This window comes from Leuresthes tenuis, unplaced genomic scaffold, assembly GCF_036924035.1.
Source record: "Leuresthes tenuis unplaced genomic scaffold, fLeuTen1.0.hap1 SCAF_12, whole genome shotgun sequence".
Taxonomy (NCBI): Eukaryota; Metazoa; Chordata; class Actinopteri; order Atheriniformes; family Atherinopsidae; genus Leuresthes; species Leuresthes tenuis.
The window spans coordinates 24,816,842-24,834,849 of NW_027325366.1; the positions used below are offsets into that span (position 1 = coordinate 24,816,842).

Genomic DNA, 18,008 nt, shown 5'->3' on the forward strand with positions numbered 1-18,008 from the left:
CCATGTCTATAATTATAAAGACAGTAATAGTGTGTGAGACATCTATACTCAGTGTTGCTCAGAAGGCTTCATAAGCTCATAATGAACACATTGTGAGAAAAGATCATTATAATTAGAACAGGAAATGATTCTCAGGATGAATTGTCCACCGTTAAATCCAAATGGCCTACACGGGTAATGTGTTTGTTTTCTATCAAAGCAAAAACATGGGTATTGTTTCCTATGATTTTCCATTTTGCCTTCATTAAAAAGATGCAAGCAGATGCAAAAACAAACAAAAACACCCCACAGGAAATCTATTTTAAAACAAAGGCATTTATTGCGAAAAATGCACTTGACATGAAAAAACAATCATATCAACCACGGGTCATCAGTACAAGACGATGCATAATGATCACATGGTAGAGAGCGCTGGAAATGGCCAGCACAGAGCATGACTTCAATGGCACAAAAGGCCTATAAATATTCTGCACAATATAGAATTATATATATTTATATAATCTTGTTTTACTCTGCTTCACTCACTGTACCAACTGTCTCCCTCTCAACTTAGTCCTAATGAGGCATGAGCGTCCATAAAGTTTCTTTTTTGTGTAAAGAGCTACATACAGAGGTCTCCTCCCACTATCTTTCTCTCTTTCTCTCTCACACACACACACACACACACACTTGCGTACAATTTTCCATAAGAACAAATATGGCTGACATTTAATTGAAAATGGCAGAGTGAGCACTCAAGCTTCCTGGGAGGAGAATATACAATGCCCAGGTATCAACTTCAAACTGCCTAAAAGGCATCACGCATGAAGAGGCAATTTGGAACAGGTGTTGTAAATTGAACTGGGCTTCCTCTTGGTAAGTGCTGCCAGAACAGGACCGAGTGTGCCAATAGTGATGCCTCAATCAGTCCAAATCAGCAGGCTATTTGGGTAGTTTCACATAAGTTAAATTGAAAACTGAGCATCATATGGATGTGCTAAGTTCCTGCCCAGAAGGAATTACAACTGCTTTGTAGAGCTTAGTCACATTTTTCAAGCTGTCACCATAAGCTTTCAAGCAGTATTTTACAACCAGGAAGCTGAGGTGAATGACAAGCTTACGTCACATAATTTAAACACGTAGAAGAAAAAAAATTGAAAACCAGCACTTCAAGTTATTTCATCTAAAGTGACCACTGTGCAGTGGTTTTATTCCTGATGTTTTGACTGTTGTAAACTCTTTCTACTCAGAGCATCAACCCCGTGGAAAGAAAACACTGTTTGAAATCTGCTGCTCTGCAACACAAACAAGAAACTGTGATTAAGTTTTTCACAACAGAAATTTGAGTCCTTGGTTCAGGAGGTCTCCAAATGGATAAAGGAAAAAAAAACCTGCTCAGGAATTGTGGAGAGTTGATCTGGGATCTGCTGGTTTTAATTATTGAGCCAAACAGAACTGAGCTGATTGAAAACAACCAGCAGGCCCATCATAATGACAGAAACTGGGCAAGAGGCCACTGTCCTGCAAAGTACAAAGAGTATAAGTTTGTGTTTGATGACATATGTAGGCACTAAGGTTTGACTGATAGATTTCAAAAGAAAACAGGGGTTTGTTGAATAACCAATGCAACTTTCCTTTTTGTTAATTTCAGGATAATGGTTGCATTTTCAGCTTGATTAAACCAAAATGCCCCAGTGGAACTCAGAATATATTGGTTTTGAACGCTTACATAAAACGAGAATAAATAGACATAACTGATCAAACATTTAATGTGTTAAAAATCAAACAGAGTCTCTTCATATCCATATAGTAACTGAATAACCTATTGACCTATTGCAGGATAATAATTCAAACAGCACAACTTTTTTGGTTGATGATGGTAGATGATTTTAGTACCATGACAAGTCACCTCTACTTCACAGACAAATGAACATAGAATTAGTCATTTTCTTGTGCTTGGTTTTTAAAATTGTTGGCCTGGTCTTCTTTTCAACTATGTTGAAAATACATCATAATATATTCCACTCGTTGGGGTAGGGGCAAGGGGCAATACAGAAAATTCCAATTTCAAGTCTAATTTACTATCTGTGCTCTTTTCTTCTGTCTTGTGCTTGTATTCTACAAGTCTTTGAGGATCTTGTTGGATGACCTCATAACTAGTCTGAAAAACATCTGGATAATAAATGAGTGAAGATTCCAAACTCTCTTGATCTTACAGAGTTTGGTCAATTTAGAGATGTTTTTTAAAAGATTAAATGAAAAAGAAAAAAACTAGAGGTGGTTTTCTGCCATCTTCTATGGTTAAAACAATGCAGTTAACCAAGGAGGCGCAATAGTCACTAACAGACACTCTGTTTACACTCAGGTCAGTATGAATGAGATGTTTTTGTGCTCGGTGGTAAGAAAAGCCTTGTCTTTGTGTTAGGATCTGAGTGTAGCTGTTTTTCTGTCTCCGCAAACAGGGACAGAGGGTAGAGGATTGTGGCAGAATGTAAACTAGACTGGATCCAAGCTCCAAGATAAAAAAATGCAAAGGCTGGCAGTTGTTTTTATCAAACATTTGTGTCCTGCCTTCTGACTAGCAGGTATCCCCTTGCCCAGTCAATTGTACATTCGTTCAAGAGCATTGAATCTGCACATTTGTTTTCACAATGTTGGTGCAGTCCGACAAAAATATCAACAGCTTCCCAAGAAAAGTCTAAGGAAGATGAGGTTTTGTTAAAAAAAACTTTCATAAAACAATTTGTTGTATTTCCAGTAATGAATTTCCAATTTTTTTTGTTTGTTTGTTCGGAGAAATGTTCACGCTTCAAACTGAAAAGGCTGGATGAAGATTTCTCATTTAGTTTGTGCCTGTTCACAGAAAAAAATCATGTTAAAACAGAGGGATTTGGCAGTGAAAATCCCCATGACAAGTAAATACATGTTTGAAATACTGTATATGTGAATATAGAGGCGGGTTATTTTTCATTATCACCTGTGCATTTCTTTGTTTCTAATCTTGTGCCAAAGTTAAAAAACAACTTTATAAATACAAAAAGAATTATGTAAATAAGTTTTGATGTGACTTTCTGTTTCTTCTTACATTCAACAAGCCAGCTTAATTCAGGTTAATCTGGCTCGGGAGTTTATGAAAGTCTAATTTAATAAAAGTTCAAAGTTGCAGACATTTATTTAAGACATATAAATAGAAAAATGAATTACCTAATTTGGGCTTAACTTTTTGCACCATTGCTTTTAAATTAAATTTCTTGTGACAGTTTATCACAGCAGGACAACACAAACATCTATTACAACACATAAAAAACATAACAATGCTACATGCATTCTTAACATATACTTGGGTGAAAAGAAACATGTGCTTGCTGTCACAGATTAGACATGGAAATGTGCTTACAATGATCCTGGAGTGTAGGCTGGCGCACTTCCCCCATCACCTGGCTGTAAAATTTCTCTTCTCAAACAAATAAAGCACCCGGATTCAAGTTCTGAGGTCTCGGTGGAAAAGCAGAGCGAATGCTGTTTGTGCTATTGCTTGCTGGTGGATGATGTCAAAGAGGAGAACGGGGAGGCAGGGCTCATCTCTCTGTGCTCTTTGAGTCTGTGGCTTCAGTAGTCAACATCATGGGTTTGAAACACGAGTGATGGGTAAACCCTTCCCTGCTTCCTGCGTGGCTGGTCTGGTCGAAGCCGGGACTAGCTTTCCCAATTAGAATATGTGTAAATTAGTTGGACTAATATGGCTTTTCTGAAGACTGTAATAAATAACTATACTTTGTGGCTTCATCAAATATGTTTCAATGTAAGACTCCAGAGTTGCTTAACAAATTAATGCTTCAACATCAACATGTAAAATGCAGTTCTTCATCTTTTGAAGGGTTAGAAGCTTCTTAAGGCAGGTTTTGACTTGTATATCTTTTGACAGATTGTTTTTCCAGCAAAGGAAAGTAAAAGTCTGAAAAACCAATATCAGCACAACTGTAGTGAGCAAATTAGATGTGTTTTCATGTAGTTTGTTCGTGTATGTTCTTGTTTTTCTATATTCATAAGGTCCAAAGAAGAGGATCTCACTATAATTGTGGGGTCTAACATGTTGTGGGGAAAAAAAATGTTATGCCTCACAAGTTTAAAGGATTTTTTGAGAGTTGAAATATTTTTAGAATTTGGAGAAAGAGTTAGAATTAGGTTATTGTTAGGTGTAGGGTTAGCGTTAGCCATTCAGCTGTGATGGTATAGGTTTGGGTAAGGGGCTAGGGAATGCAAAACATCTATAATGAATCACTACAAAGATAGAAAAACAAGAATGTGTTTGTGTGCTGTATAACTCAGAAACAGGAAGATGTTTACTTGTCCACTTGTTGCAATTCAGAAGCTCTCAACAAAGCTGCCAGGAAACAGTCCTGTCTGTCCCGTCCTCTGCAGGGTGCCTTTGTACCAACCGTCCTCCCTCTTCTTATGAACAAATACCACATCCCCTTCTCGTAGCTCAATCTCCGCCTCACTCTGCGGAGGGTAGGGAACCACAACCCGATACCTGCCAAACACAGAAAGAGATATATACATGATGCTGTGAACAGCATGGATAACGTCCCATGACTGAACATCCATCCATCCATTTTCTATACCCGCTTCATCCAACTCAGGGTCGCAGGGCACTGGTATATTGACCAAGATACAAGTCAATATTGCTCTTTGACATTAAATCTACATTCTACAATCTTGCTTTTGAACGATGGAAATTCGTCTTTGTATAACATCAGGCTTTTGTCTTTTATGGAAAAGGTTACAATTGGTGTTCAGTGATGTGTCAGATGATTTTGTAGCATTTGACTGTATTTATTGGCTCCCAGTCTGCAGGAATGAAAACATGTCTCATTGGTGGACACATTTTTTTCTGGGAGTGCTCAATGCTTTGATCTTTACCACCTAGTTTGAACCAAGTTTCCAAAGGATCTGAAATTCTATTATATGTACACGAACAAGTCTGCATCTCTTTCTGTGAATACCAACTAACCAACTCCCAGAGCAGCAGGATACTGCTGACAGCAATGATACATACTACCATTAAATGCTTCATTCCTCCTCAATGTCCTGTGACACAACTGAAGTGTCTATAATCATGCTCCTGACTTTTATTGTTTTTCTCTAAGGGGGGATAAAAATGTATGTTAGGAGTGTGTGTGCTTATGTGAATGAGAGAAGAAATAAGGTCTTCCAAACTGATCATCTGAGTATAGGTGCATCTCCAAGGAATGAAGACAGATCTATAATGTTTCAAATCAGAATAAAATGCTGCTTTTGGGCAACACTAAGAATTCAAATGTAACTTGTTGTATTGTATAGTGTATATTTCATATGCCAGTCGATTAAACAACAAGAACACACTGTAAAAGGTTGTTTTTATGCTTTTTATGCTAGAATTTTCACATCTAGAAAATCCTGGTCTTTCTTTCAGTCTCCACAGTAATGACTTATTGTTTATGAGCATGCCTCTGGGTGGTTCTGGCTCTGTTTTCACTCATTCTCTTTTTTTGTTATCACTGACTCTCTCAGGACCACTTTGAATCCAGATGCCAAATTCCTCTCACCCAAAATTCCACAATGCTGTCAGAAAATATTTCCTGTTCTATGCAGATGCAAGTTCAAAAAGTGTTGTTGCTTTATTCCAACCATTTGTTATTGCGTCATCTTTTTGTTAGTGCATTCAGCCTTCAAACATGTGTTAATCTGTGTTTTGTCGTGTTTGTGTGAGGATCTACCTCTCTCTTGATAAAGGTTTTGGCTCAGGTCGGAGAACCAGCAGAGCATTACCAGCTCGTGTTGCAGGGGGCGACATGGGGAAGTTGGTATCCAGAGATCCAGATTTCCGGTGTAGAGGCTCCAGCCCAATGGCACCCGCCATCTCGCTTTCGATTGGACAGGAGCCGGCTCGTCCCTGTGAAGCCATTGGACAGGAACCTGAACGGGCATGGTGGTGATGGTGGTGAGGATGGTGGGTGGGGTCGGTTGCCACAGCACCTTGACCAGACATTGAGAGGTCACGGGTGGGTGGAGAAGATGGGGGCGAGCGAGGTTTCTTCTTAGCTGCTGCCCCTGACAAGAGCTTTAATAAACCCGCTGCTTTCCTCTCCTTCTGAGGATGAAAAAATGAGGAAAGACATAATGGGGGTTCAATTACTGGGGGGGACTAATTACTGTAGCTGTATCACCTTTCTCTGAGTTTTTATGATAAGCAGAGCACATTGTATCAAAATAGAATGCCAAACTATTTCTTCCAACAAGTTTACTAAAACAGAAATTTCTGATGTATCAGACAGCTTAGCTGGATATCTTGGTTTTCCAATCATACAAAACCAAAAACTAAATCCCCACTAAAGCTTATTAACATAGCAGATGTGGGAGAAACAAATGTTGACACATGAGACCAGTTAGAGCTTCTCTTGTTAATTTCTTTCTCCACACAGTAACTATAATGTCACTTGGGACTCTTACTCATGGCTCACAGAGATGAAAACACTATGTGACTATTATTACAAGTCAGAATTTACAGTGTGAACCCCTTCTCATTCAGAGTGTATTTTGAAGAGTGATATAAGTAAGGAAAGTGGTTCTGTTACTATTTTTCTTGCTAAAGAAAGTGTTTCTTAATGGTACCTGCAAAAGACAATCAATGCTTTTCAAAAGGGATTTTTTTGTAAGTGATTATAAAAGGACTGTACAATATTGCCCATTCAGTCACACTATTGCAGCTTGACTGTATATTTATACACTCAAACATGACAGCATGAATCAATATGGAGCAGGCCTGAGAATGAGATGATGCATAGGACATTCATATTAGATTTAACACACACGCAGGATCAAGCAACAGATATTTTGACGCTTGGATGATTAGTGTTTCAGTCACTGAGGCATGTATCAGCTATAGTGTTTTCTCACAGTGCTCCCTGATGTGAGCAAGTGATCTCCTGGTTCTGCAGGTTTTCACAATAGCGTGAAGTTTCATAAAAACACACACAAATGAGCTATTGTATTCTATTCTATACATACTAGAGGCAACAACCCCTAGCTACACTTCAGTGTTGCTCGTCTGATCATGTGCACAACACGTTTTGAACCGTTTGACAACTTGAGCAACAAACACAAGGTTAATTTCACAATTTCTGGGCTTCTTTTTTCAGTTCTGGTGTTTCAGTTTATGTGAGCTCTGTTGAGGTGTCAGATGTGTACGTTTTCAGTGATTCACACAAAGACATCTTCATTGCATGAATTTCAGTTGCTCTCATTCTTACTGCAAAGAATGAGAGCAACAGAAATTCCAGTTGCCCTGGAAGAAAACCCATCTCCGCAGTCTTACAACAATGCACCTTTAGTTAAAAGTGTCTCCATATTCTTCAAGGTACTTTTTCAAGTAATTTCTATTCAATTTCTTTATTCCATCTGAAATTAGGTCAGCATGACAACAGCCTGTTCCTGAACAAGCTAAAATCAACACACCTTCAGATAATAATACCAGTACTGTAATTCATGTTTCACTTAAATACTTCCTCAATAGATTAACATATTTAAATTGTAAATCTGCTCATCTATATTTTCCATTTCACATTTTTCTACTGCCAGTAACCCCTTCTCACTAGCTCTTGATGCAGGTCAGTGCTGTTGTCATACCTAATTTGCAAACTTTGAATGCCGTAATATACACAACCAGCTACTGATCCAAGCCTGAAGCAAAGCTAGTGTTGCATAATACTGTGAAAGTCAGGTAATATCAGTAAATATGGAAAATGATCAAGGTATTCATTTGATTCCAGGACATAACACTATGGTGCCGTTTCTTTTTAAAAAAAACATGTGGCTATACAGTTAAACGGGATTCCAGAAACATGTTGTTTCAGTTTTCTGTTTTCTACAGTAAAAACATCTTTCGGATAAATTTAACAAACTGATTTGTTGAGTTGACTCTCTGTAAATTAAATCCCTGCCACTATAATGAAAGCAAACCAGGGCCCATTTTGTTGACTTTCCTGTGTCTATAAAGGCAAAATAAAGGCACTTTAAATATTGCTGTCTGTTAAAGTTTAGCTCACAGGAGAAATTAGTCTAAATATTTCTTTTGCAAAATGATCTGTCAAAAAAAAGATATAGCAGCCCTAAAGAAGACACATCTTTTATTGTTTTCTGGCATTTTAACATGTCATTCGATTCACTGACCAAAATAATCAGCAGATTTATACATCCTGAAAATAAGTATCAGCTGTACCACTAATCACCAAGATAAATTCAGCTGTCAAACACTACACAACCAAACTCAAACACACTGGTATCTAAACACATGTGTGCGTTTTTGCGCTAGTGACAGCCTACCCAAATATTCTTACCATATTTTTCTTAAACATTCTTTGCAAAGTAACTGATAAACTCTACCAGAACAAAAAGAGACATGAGAACAATTCCCATTCTTTAAAAGCAGGCTTAGAACAGAGGAGGAAAGAAATGAGTGCTCAGCAAATCCCTTAGAGTGGCTTTTTAAACACTCTGACTCAGCAGACCCCTCACACATTCCAAAAATATATGCTTTTCCTAAATACAGACATTTCAGTATTACCTATTCACTATATTTCTCATAATTCTTTCTGGCACGGTACTGAAACACACTCTCATGAAATGTTCAATAGCTTTGGTAACACAGATTTTCTTCCTGTTATGCAAATACAGATTGTCTGAATTTTAATTTTAGAGAAAGATGTGGGGACAAAAAAGGCAAATGATAATGAATGAATGGAGAGAAAATGGAGGGATATCGAAAGAAAGGGGTGGTTGAACTAAAACTCAGGTGCAGAAGCAAAAGTGGGTAGGAAACAAGAGAAAGACAGGAGGAGAGAGAGGTGAGAAGTAAGCAGAGAGAGAGTGGAAGACAGATAGAACAGAAAGATGTAGGCAGAGAGAAGGGAGGCGAGTTGAAAATAGCACAAATATTGAATAATCACTCCCTCTCTTCTTTCATCTGCAGGCTTAAAGGCTTAATCTGCCTCCTGTGAGTGTGTGTGCTTGTCTTTGTGAGCCTGTTTACAGCATGGGTCAAACTGTTGGTGTTGTTCCAAAACAAACCACTAAGAGGCAGCAGACACTCACAATCTAACTGACAAGCAAGTCAAGTCTTATTCTGCATAATTTGCTCGTGTTTGTTTATGTTTTATTTTATTCCTAATGTAAGAAACACGAAAAGACAAAAAAACTGTTCAATCATGGAAAGTTCATGGTCATAGAACCAAAGAAATATAATATATTTTTCTAAAAACCTACCTAAGATTAATTTGTATACATATATATGTATGTATACACATATATATGCATTCCAAACTGCAGCTGCTTTGTGTGTAGTCCACAGTCTTCCTACATTAGCCTGAAAGACTGTAAGCACTCTGGACTGCAGCTGCCTTGAGAATACAGACTTCTTGGAAATGGTGTGTAACACATCCTGGTGTCCAGAACGATATGGTCGGTAATGTGGGCTGCACTTGAGACAGTATGTCAAACACAGATTATCCTAAACTGTGTCAGCCAAGAAGTAAACATAGCTGCTTCGTCATTTCCTCTGTACCAAAATGTGACTGTATCATGCCTCATTTGCCATCCAGACTTCAGACCTGATGTTTCCTTTTCTCTTTTATATATAAATGAGTCTGGGCTTTTTGTTCCATTGCTAATAAACTGACTGTGATAACAATGAAGCCAACAGTAAGAACAATTAAGTTAAGATAAATTCAAGCTTTCTATGCAAACCTTTAAAATTGATACTGTACATTCATCAGTGGTACCCTGAATTAATTACACCTAGTAAGGTAGAGAATGAACACTGGCACATCATATGCACACACAAAGCTATACACATTACAGAATACAAACCCAGAAAACTGTATAAGGCAATGAAAAAAAAAGTTTTCCCACCTGGCATAAAAATAAGAATACAATCCTAACAGGGGAGTATTTACCAGGAGACTTAAAATGTCTGGAGTCAAGAGGAAGTGTTTTCTTTTTCCTTGCAATCATTATCTATGCTTATTAGTGTAGCGGAAAGGAAGGAGGTGCAGACTGCTTTAAGGTGCGAACTGAAAACACTGATCTAAAGATTTACCAGCTTCAGCTTCCTGCTTGAACAAAATAAATGAATGATCCAGCATTGATAAATGAATGTCATACAGAGTCACAGCTCAAAGAACAATTCTATTACTTGCTTAATTAACAAATTTTTTTACACATATTTCTGAAGCCAGTAGTTTCAGTTGCGATGCTTTAAAATAAGCTAAAAATATTTAAATATGCTGAAAAGTTGTTTTAACATCAATATGAGTGGGGATGAGCCTTACCTTTTCTGCTTTAGGTGCGAGGGCACCCTGAGAAGGAGTGTGGGAGGGGCCCGGCGATGGCGGTTGCAGGGGACTGGCTGGCTCGCCGTTTAGGAGTACTGCTGAAACGTTTGGAGGTGTGAGACAGGAGAGAGGGGAGGAGAGAGAGAGGATGGGACGTGAAGCCGGGGAGGAGAGGGGGGAGGGCCCTATGCTGGATGCTGGAGACACCATGGAGAGAGGACGACCCGACTGACCCGAGCAGCGCGATGGGGAGGAGCTCTGAGGACGCAGGGGAGAGATGGCCACAGTGGGGCGCTCGGGGCTTCCAGCGGGAGGACTGTGGACTAAAATGCACAAATATTTACCGTACGTTCATTGGTAAATCTGATGAGGCTCATCACTTATTAATAATCAATATCAATATCATCATTATTATCATATAATAATCAATGTCTGAACTAATAGTTATATCAAGCTATTTATAGTTAGCATCACTATAAAACAAACAAAGGTTCTTTAAAGGTGTACCAGCAGTAATGTCTAAAAACTAAGTCAAAGTAGGAAGCCACCTTAATTAAAATGTCGCAATTAGCAAGCTTACAGTTAAATGGACAAAGCAAAATGAAGATTCCTCACATTAAGTTCATGCTTCTGTGTACTGGCTTTGATAAACAGAAACATGACAGCAAAGAGAAGCTTAACTCTAAACTCCAGTAGAAACAACAGTATGAGGTGGCTTGAGTTGAAATTTTTTTCAAAGCCTTCACATTTGGCAAATGCAAACATGAATGTGCACAAAAACAAACATTCCCATAAACATACAGACATGTATACCACACACATAAATAGAGATATGCACACACTTGGGTTTTCCAGCCACCTGCTCTGCTACTCTACAGCACTCAGGCAAAATCCTTGGAGAGGTGTGCTGGTCGCATTATAAAACCACTAAATGCCAGAACTATGCACATACTTTATTTTGTAATCAAGAGCAGATGTGTGTGTGTGTTTGTGTGTGTGTGTGAGACAGACACAGAGAGAGAGAGAGAGCGAGTGAGAGAGAGAACAAAGAGAAGAGGGAACAGAGGTGGGGAGAGAAAGGAGAAGCTCTGTCATTACGCCTCCATAAAACAAAAAGCACAATGATGTCATTCGGCTGTGTGTTTGTCAGTTGGTGTGTTCACTCAATGTGTAGGTATGTACGTGGGAGTGCACATGTATGTGTGTGTGTTATTCTTGGCAGTTCTCTCTCAGTGTGTACTCTCCAGCCTCTCTAAAGAGACCTTCATTATTTTCTCAGAGGGAGAACGAAAAGGATACAAAGGGGAGAAGAGAAAGGGGTATTCAAGAGATGAATAGATTCTGAGTGGAAAGCAAGGCTGATATGATCTAGGCCTTGTAAAGACAGTGTGTGTGTTTGAAGGTGTGTGAGGAAACTCATATCCATGTAACCCATGTGTGTAGTTGGGGGTTTGAGAATATAGTTATGCACATTACAGTTTCGCTAAATGTTGCGCTAAATTTTATAATGCAACAAAATATTCTAATCTGAATATTTTGAACAAATCTCATATTCAGAATTCACCAATGGGGTTTACAGTGTATCATGCAAAGAAAAAAAATAAAACCTAAACACTGCAACACTTTATTTTTAATAAAATGTTATTATCCATTACTGGAAACCATGGATACCAACAATCTCAGCCAAAAGAGTCCCACATCACTCCTATCTCATCCCTGACTCATGCCGAACCACAAACTTTTCCTAAACATTATTAAGCAGCTTCATGCTGAAACTTATACAAGAAACTTTGTTTCATTATCATAGCAAAGTGGTTTGGTTTTCAGTTTACCAAGCATGATGTCTAGAACTAACTAAGACGCTCAGTTTGATTGTCTAAACCTAAACAAAGTAGCTTTGGTGCATGTACAATGGCCCACAAGAGACTGGACAAGGTGGAGAGTAAAAATAAAAACTTGTGTGAACTGAACTAGTGTTTCTTGACATAAGATCCACCAATAACCTTTAAGAGCATACATTATTTTGCTAATAAAGCTGATTAGACACATTAGACATTTAGACATGTAAATTGGCAAAGTGAAAGTTTCTGCAAATCTAGGGATAAAAAAAAAAAAACGTAAAATTACGTTTTAATCTGGTGAGAGCACTGAGTGAGGAACTCTGCAGGATAACATGCATTCAGTCTGTGAATCTGAGGCTCTAATTAATCAAATGTAGTTATACAGATAAAATAAAACACGTTCATGCTTACCTAGCTGCATTGGGGTGCGTGCCTGGTTAACCGTATGCTGGCTTGAGCGTAGGCAGTTCTTCAGCTGGGCGGCGGCAGTTTGCGGTGAGGAGGCGGGGCTGATGCTGTTAACAGAGTTTGCTGAGGTCACAAGCGGGGTGGAGGGACGGGACGAAGAGGGGCCCGGGGACGAAGGGTCGGAGATTTTACTCGCCACCTGGCTACACCCACTTCCTCCCCCTCCACCAACCGGACTGGACAAACATGAGCCTCGAGTAGCACCAACTCCAAATGGAGCCCTTCAAAGAATAGATCGGAGGAAATTATTGAAATATTGAATATTATTGTTATCATTGTTTCAAATAATATTTTTATGCACCTTGATTTTTTTGTGGTTATGCTTTGTTAATCTTTTTGAAATATTGTTGACTTCATTAGCATCATGCACTCTTGCCTCTGATAGTTCTGTTTTAATTACATCCACTGAGCTCCTGAAGCCACATGTGGAAGCTTCCAACATACAGCCAGCAACTTTCTGCTTGTCGGGAGAATATATCTTCAATTTAATAAGACAATACAATTTAAAAGAAACAAACTGGGAGAGAAGATGGCACCGCTACATTCAGATAATGTTACAGTTTAGCTTAGTGCACTCAACAGCATATCTGTGAACAGTCTCGCTGAACTGCTGGCATGGCTGTAGACTCTTAGGCTGTTAAAGCTCGAAATATTGAGGCTTCAATTCATAATAGCAGAGCAGGAGTTAAGAACAGTAGTATCAAGCGCTGTCAAAGTGAATAATATCGGTGCTATTATCTGGCTGGTGGATCAGCACGATATAGTGTTCTGCTGTATCATATATGGTGCTGCAGGCTGCTCATGTTTCTGTCTGCAGAGTGCTGAATGGCAGAACAGTGAACTGAACATTATTGACGCAGTGGTATTCACACTCTTATGGCTGCCCATCGACTTCCTGTCAGACACATACTGAGTTATGGCTTTGTGTGTGTGTGTGTGTGTGTGTGTTTCTACCAAAAAAGACACAGGAAAGTTATTCACAGGTTCTTTGATTTCAGGTTCTCAATGGATATCTCTTATACACCACATTTATTGCTTCTTGTGCCTGTTGGGTTTGACACATTGGCTTCCCCTGCAGACATTTTGGGCTGCAGAGCTTAAAGAATTCATACAATTTTATGAGGTGAGAACTGTCATTTAGACCAAACAGCACTCATGCCAGAGCAGAAAAGAAGCGCTTCTTTTTTTTTTTTTGTCTGTATAACATCTTGGATGGTGATGATCCAAAAATTCTTATATAGAATTTGATCAATCTGTCATTCTAACAAATGTGGAAATATCTAAATTGCATTTTAAAATGGACATGACCAAATGATCCTTTTTCATTACTGTAAATTACCGTGTGCATACCTGTGTGTATAAGTCTGTTTGTGTGTGTGCATCTTTGGAAGCCTCTCATTATCATACAGAGAAATTTCTGAGCTGCACTGCAGACAAAAGAGGGGGGAGCAGTCAGGAATGAGGGGTGAGGGAGAAGGAGAGAGTATGCTTGCGTAAAAATAACAAATTGCCTCTCATTTGATTACGCACCCATGCTGCCTTGCTCTTGCTCTCCCTAAGATTGTATAAGCACAGAATGTGTAGCAGCCATTCATATCCACAAGAGGAGGACACCTGCTGTTTTTGCAGCCGTTTCATGTCTTTGGATAATTTTCTTTTTCAATTGCTTTCTCTTCCTTCTCTCCCCTTCTGTTTAGATTTTATTTCTTTGTCAGCTGTATTCTATTTAACTCCCTCCTGAAAATTCTCCACATTTTTTACTTTTTCCAATTCCATCTTTTACCCTATTGCTCCTTGCTTCCATTTTCTTTCAAACTGTGTTTATCCCACATTACTCCATCATTTGGAATTAATTTTTCCCCTTTTGTTTTACCTTTCTTTTATTCCATTATTGCACTCCTCTTTTGCTTTCACTTTCACCCTCTCTCATTATTTTGCCTTGACTACTTTATGGTAGAACAGTAACAGCATGTTTTCATGAAAATTAGGGTCATTAAAGCTGTGAAAAAAACTTTTTCATTTCCTTTGATCAGCTGTGACGTTTTGGATGGGAAAAATAATGATGATGAAGATAATGATGATAATGATCTATGTGGTAGACCAACATTATAATAGCAGAGTCAGTAGAATTGGGTGGAATGTTGTTAGTTGTAGTTGTAGTTTATGTGTCAAATTCACAGCGTTGTATCAGTTAAATCTTTGTAAATCAGTACACATTACTATGTGTTTTAAAAAAATGTTTTTTTCTCCAGCTTTGTGGCCTCTTATTTTATCCCTTATCCATTTTTGGTACTTAAGATGTTCAGAGTGTGGGGGGATTTTAATAAACCAGAGGAACACATTATCCTCAATGTAACTCTTCCAACTAAATACAAGCTAAAACATAACTGAATGTCATTATACCAACATTATTACACTGTTCATTCTGATCATTACCCATCATTACCCTGAGGCATTACAATGTAAATTGCAACAATTGTGTTAATAACTTTATGTGAGGAAAACACAAGAACTTAACTCCTTAACATTGCCCTGCTGGGCAGGATCCAAATAAAATCGTACTTAAACTGTGATCACTTCATTGACTCTAAACCACATTATCAAATCTATACCCAATACCCTTAATATAATAATTTCTTGTTTTCATCTGCCTGTAGCAATGACAGCATCATCACTGCAACCTCCAACCTGTCTGATTCCAAGCTTGAGTTCACTGACCTGGACACAGGGGTGACGTAATTTCCTGGGAAGACACCAGAGGCAGCAGTTCTCAGTGATGTGCCTTTGAACCATCCATCCTGACACTTCTCTGTAACCCGGTACATCTCCCCCTTCCTAAGCTCCAGCTCGTCAGCCTTCTGGGGTTTGTAGGCATACAGAGCCAGATATCTGGGGGAAAAAAGGCAACAGACAAAATTTGAAAGTGTGATAGAGATATTGAGCAATTTCCCACATTCAGATAGTTTCCCATTAGGCATCTTCATATGGAATCATACACGTGGACTAGCATTAATGATTGATTCTTACAAAAAAACAGGGGAAAACAGTGTGTTAGAAAAGGAAGGGAGAAACAGATGTTCTTGATTTATTATGAAGAGGCTCAAGAATATAGAATGCAGATTTCTCTCCCAAGTCTTAAACTTTTCCAACCAAAAAGTATAAATGAGATGTGGAGCCAAAATATTCTTATACTGCTTATTTCCTGTCTTTTACTGTGAAGTGCAGAGGATCATAGAACAGAAGTCCACACAGTATTGATGTTCCACATCAAGAGACATTCTGATCTACAGAAGGATCTTTGACTGCACTCAGAGTCCATCATCCATTTTTTCAAACTGTTTGAGACAATCACTGTAAATATGAACACTTGTCAAACAGCAGTCAGTAGACTCTGATACCACGGTAAATCTGAAATTTGAAAGACAACAACAGAGGTAATTTTCTTTAATCGAAACTAGTAAAAGGTAAGGAGTAAAAAGTAAATGAAATTCCAGAAGACTATTCAAGTTATTCATGTCACTGTGGGAGCAATGCAACCATTTGAGGCTGAATTATTTTCCTCCTCAGTGGTGTTGTCTGCTATAAATGGATGCCTAATCAGTAAGTCCTTGTCTTCCAGCTTAAAAACTAAATGTAGTATTTGTCATTGTACTTTACAGTATTTAACTATATGTTGAATATTGTACCTGTGTGAATATTTAAACAAGCTCTTGGTCCTGAGACTTCGAGACATTAACAGTATGAGACTCCGACAGAAGACGATAAGACTACAGAGTAAACAAGCCCTATATGTGCTGCCTCCCCGTTACCATGGTAACAGATGTGGGGACTGTCTCCCTTCTCCCCATGGCAACAGGAATAGTTGCCAGGTCAAGATGAAAACGTCGGACCTCATCAGTGGGACAGACCTATTCTTGGTCGGTATGTGTGTGTGTGTGTGTGTAGTTGTGTGTGTGTGTATGTGTGTAACTGTTTGTGTATCCACAAAGCAACTTTGGATCTGATATTATCAAAGCTGACAGTGCTTTTGTATTTGACTCACATTCTGGCAGAAGTGTGGCTTTTAAAAGTAAATATAAGCTCATTTAAACATTTGAACTTGTGAGGACTGAACACAAAGATAGACATTCATGAGCACAAACAAGTTAAGTATGTTATTTTCTCGTAATTACCTCTGATTCATACAAACAATGAAGGTAAAAGTGATAAAGTCAAAAGCCAAGTCCGTAACTATTGTCTTTGAAACCATTATTTGTATGTTCTTCTATACATATTGTACTATCTCTGTAATATCTGTTGTAATATCTGAATTCTTTTCTCACATTTGACTGACACGTAAAAGAAAAACATAAGATAAAGATAAAAGAGGAAAAAAGCAGGTTATCTGGTGTCTTAATACTTTACGATTGTAAGACTTGTTATGAAACCCAAGCCTCTCACAAGTGAAATGATGTGTAACTGTATTTTTCCTCTCTAAGGGGGATTTCATCCTTGACCAGTGGAGGAGTAAATGTGGTTGCAGAGGTTGGGAACATGGCCAATATCTCTGGGCACAACAGAGCAAATGTTTCTAATGCTGGCAGGAGGTGGTTTCTAGAATCTCGCTTGGATCTCAGGCACATATTGACCCTGTTGATAAACAGAATGGGCAGGTGGAAGGAGGTACTAAAAAAAGAGGAGAAATAAAGGTCACAGCGGGATATGCTGGCAGAGCTGAGGGGTACTCACATGTTGAGTGGCAGCTGCACCTTTGCATGGGCCAGCAGCTCAGAGGTTAGAGATGCCACTTTGGGGGACAGCGGTCCCCCTGCTGAGGAGGGAGATGGACCCGGTGGAGATGCATCCTAAGGACATATAGGGAGATACAGCACACAAAGAAACTGAGTGGTTTGCATAAGAAAGAAAAATGCACCTTCAGTCTTTCAGCAGCCTTGGTACTTTTTTTTCTTATAAAAACTCTTAAATATTAAATATATAACATATAACAAAATATTGAACCAGATATGAATGAAACCAGAAATCATAACTGTAAAAGCAACAACTTTCCAGCTGAAAGCTATCAAAAACAGGAATGATTTTATTTGTCAGCAACAGGCAGAGAAGGGAATCAGGAGCTACATTAAAAAAATCTTGAGCATTTGAGTAACTGAAGTCAACTCTATTTTTCCTCCTGCCCTCATGTTTTGTATTCTAAACATATACTGTAAATATATACAGACATTTTAAATCATGATCACAGTTTTCTAACCTAAAATACCTTTATTTTTCTTTAAAAAAAAAAAGATCTGAATACAACCATTGCCTGATATAATGATTTTGGTGTGATTATGTACATCATAGTGTGCGCCTG

At 38.5% G+C, this 18,008-nt stretch overlaps 1 protein-coding gene across 2 annotated transcripts in view; it reads right to left on the reverse strand.

Moving 5' to 3' along the window:
* Nucleotides 1-295: 295 nt before the first annotated feature.
* The window catches only part of LOC140319569 (E3 ubiquitin-protein ligase SH3RF3-like), an 82,888-nt gene continuing 65,175 nt past the window's right edge, over nucleotides 296-18,008 (reverse strand). The window contains exons 5-11 of one of the 2 annotated variants that reach the window (XM_072397249.1): nucleotides 17,387-17,502; nucleotides 15,377-15,547; nucleotides 12,602-12,879; nucleotides 10,583-10,672; nucleotides 10,347-10,444; nucleotides 5,739-6,112; nucleotides 296-4,513 (exon numbers count right to left, since the gene is read on the reverse strand). In XM_072397249.1, the coding sequence (XP_072253350.1) occupies nucleotides 4,345-4,513; nucleotides 5,739-6,112; nucleotides 10,347-10,444; nucleotides 10,583-10,672; nucleotides 12,602-12,879; nucleotides 15,377-15,547; nucleotides 17,387-17,502 (1,296 nt within the window). In that variant the 3' untranslated portion in view covers nucleotides 296-4,344. Of the gene's footprint in view, nucleotides 4,514-5,738; nucleotides 6,113-10,346; nucleotides 10,673-12,601; nucleotides 12,880-15,376; nucleotides 15,548-17,386; nucleotides 17,503-18,008 lie in introns of both variants that reach the window. The other variant, XM_072397248.1, reaches the window with a different exon arrangement.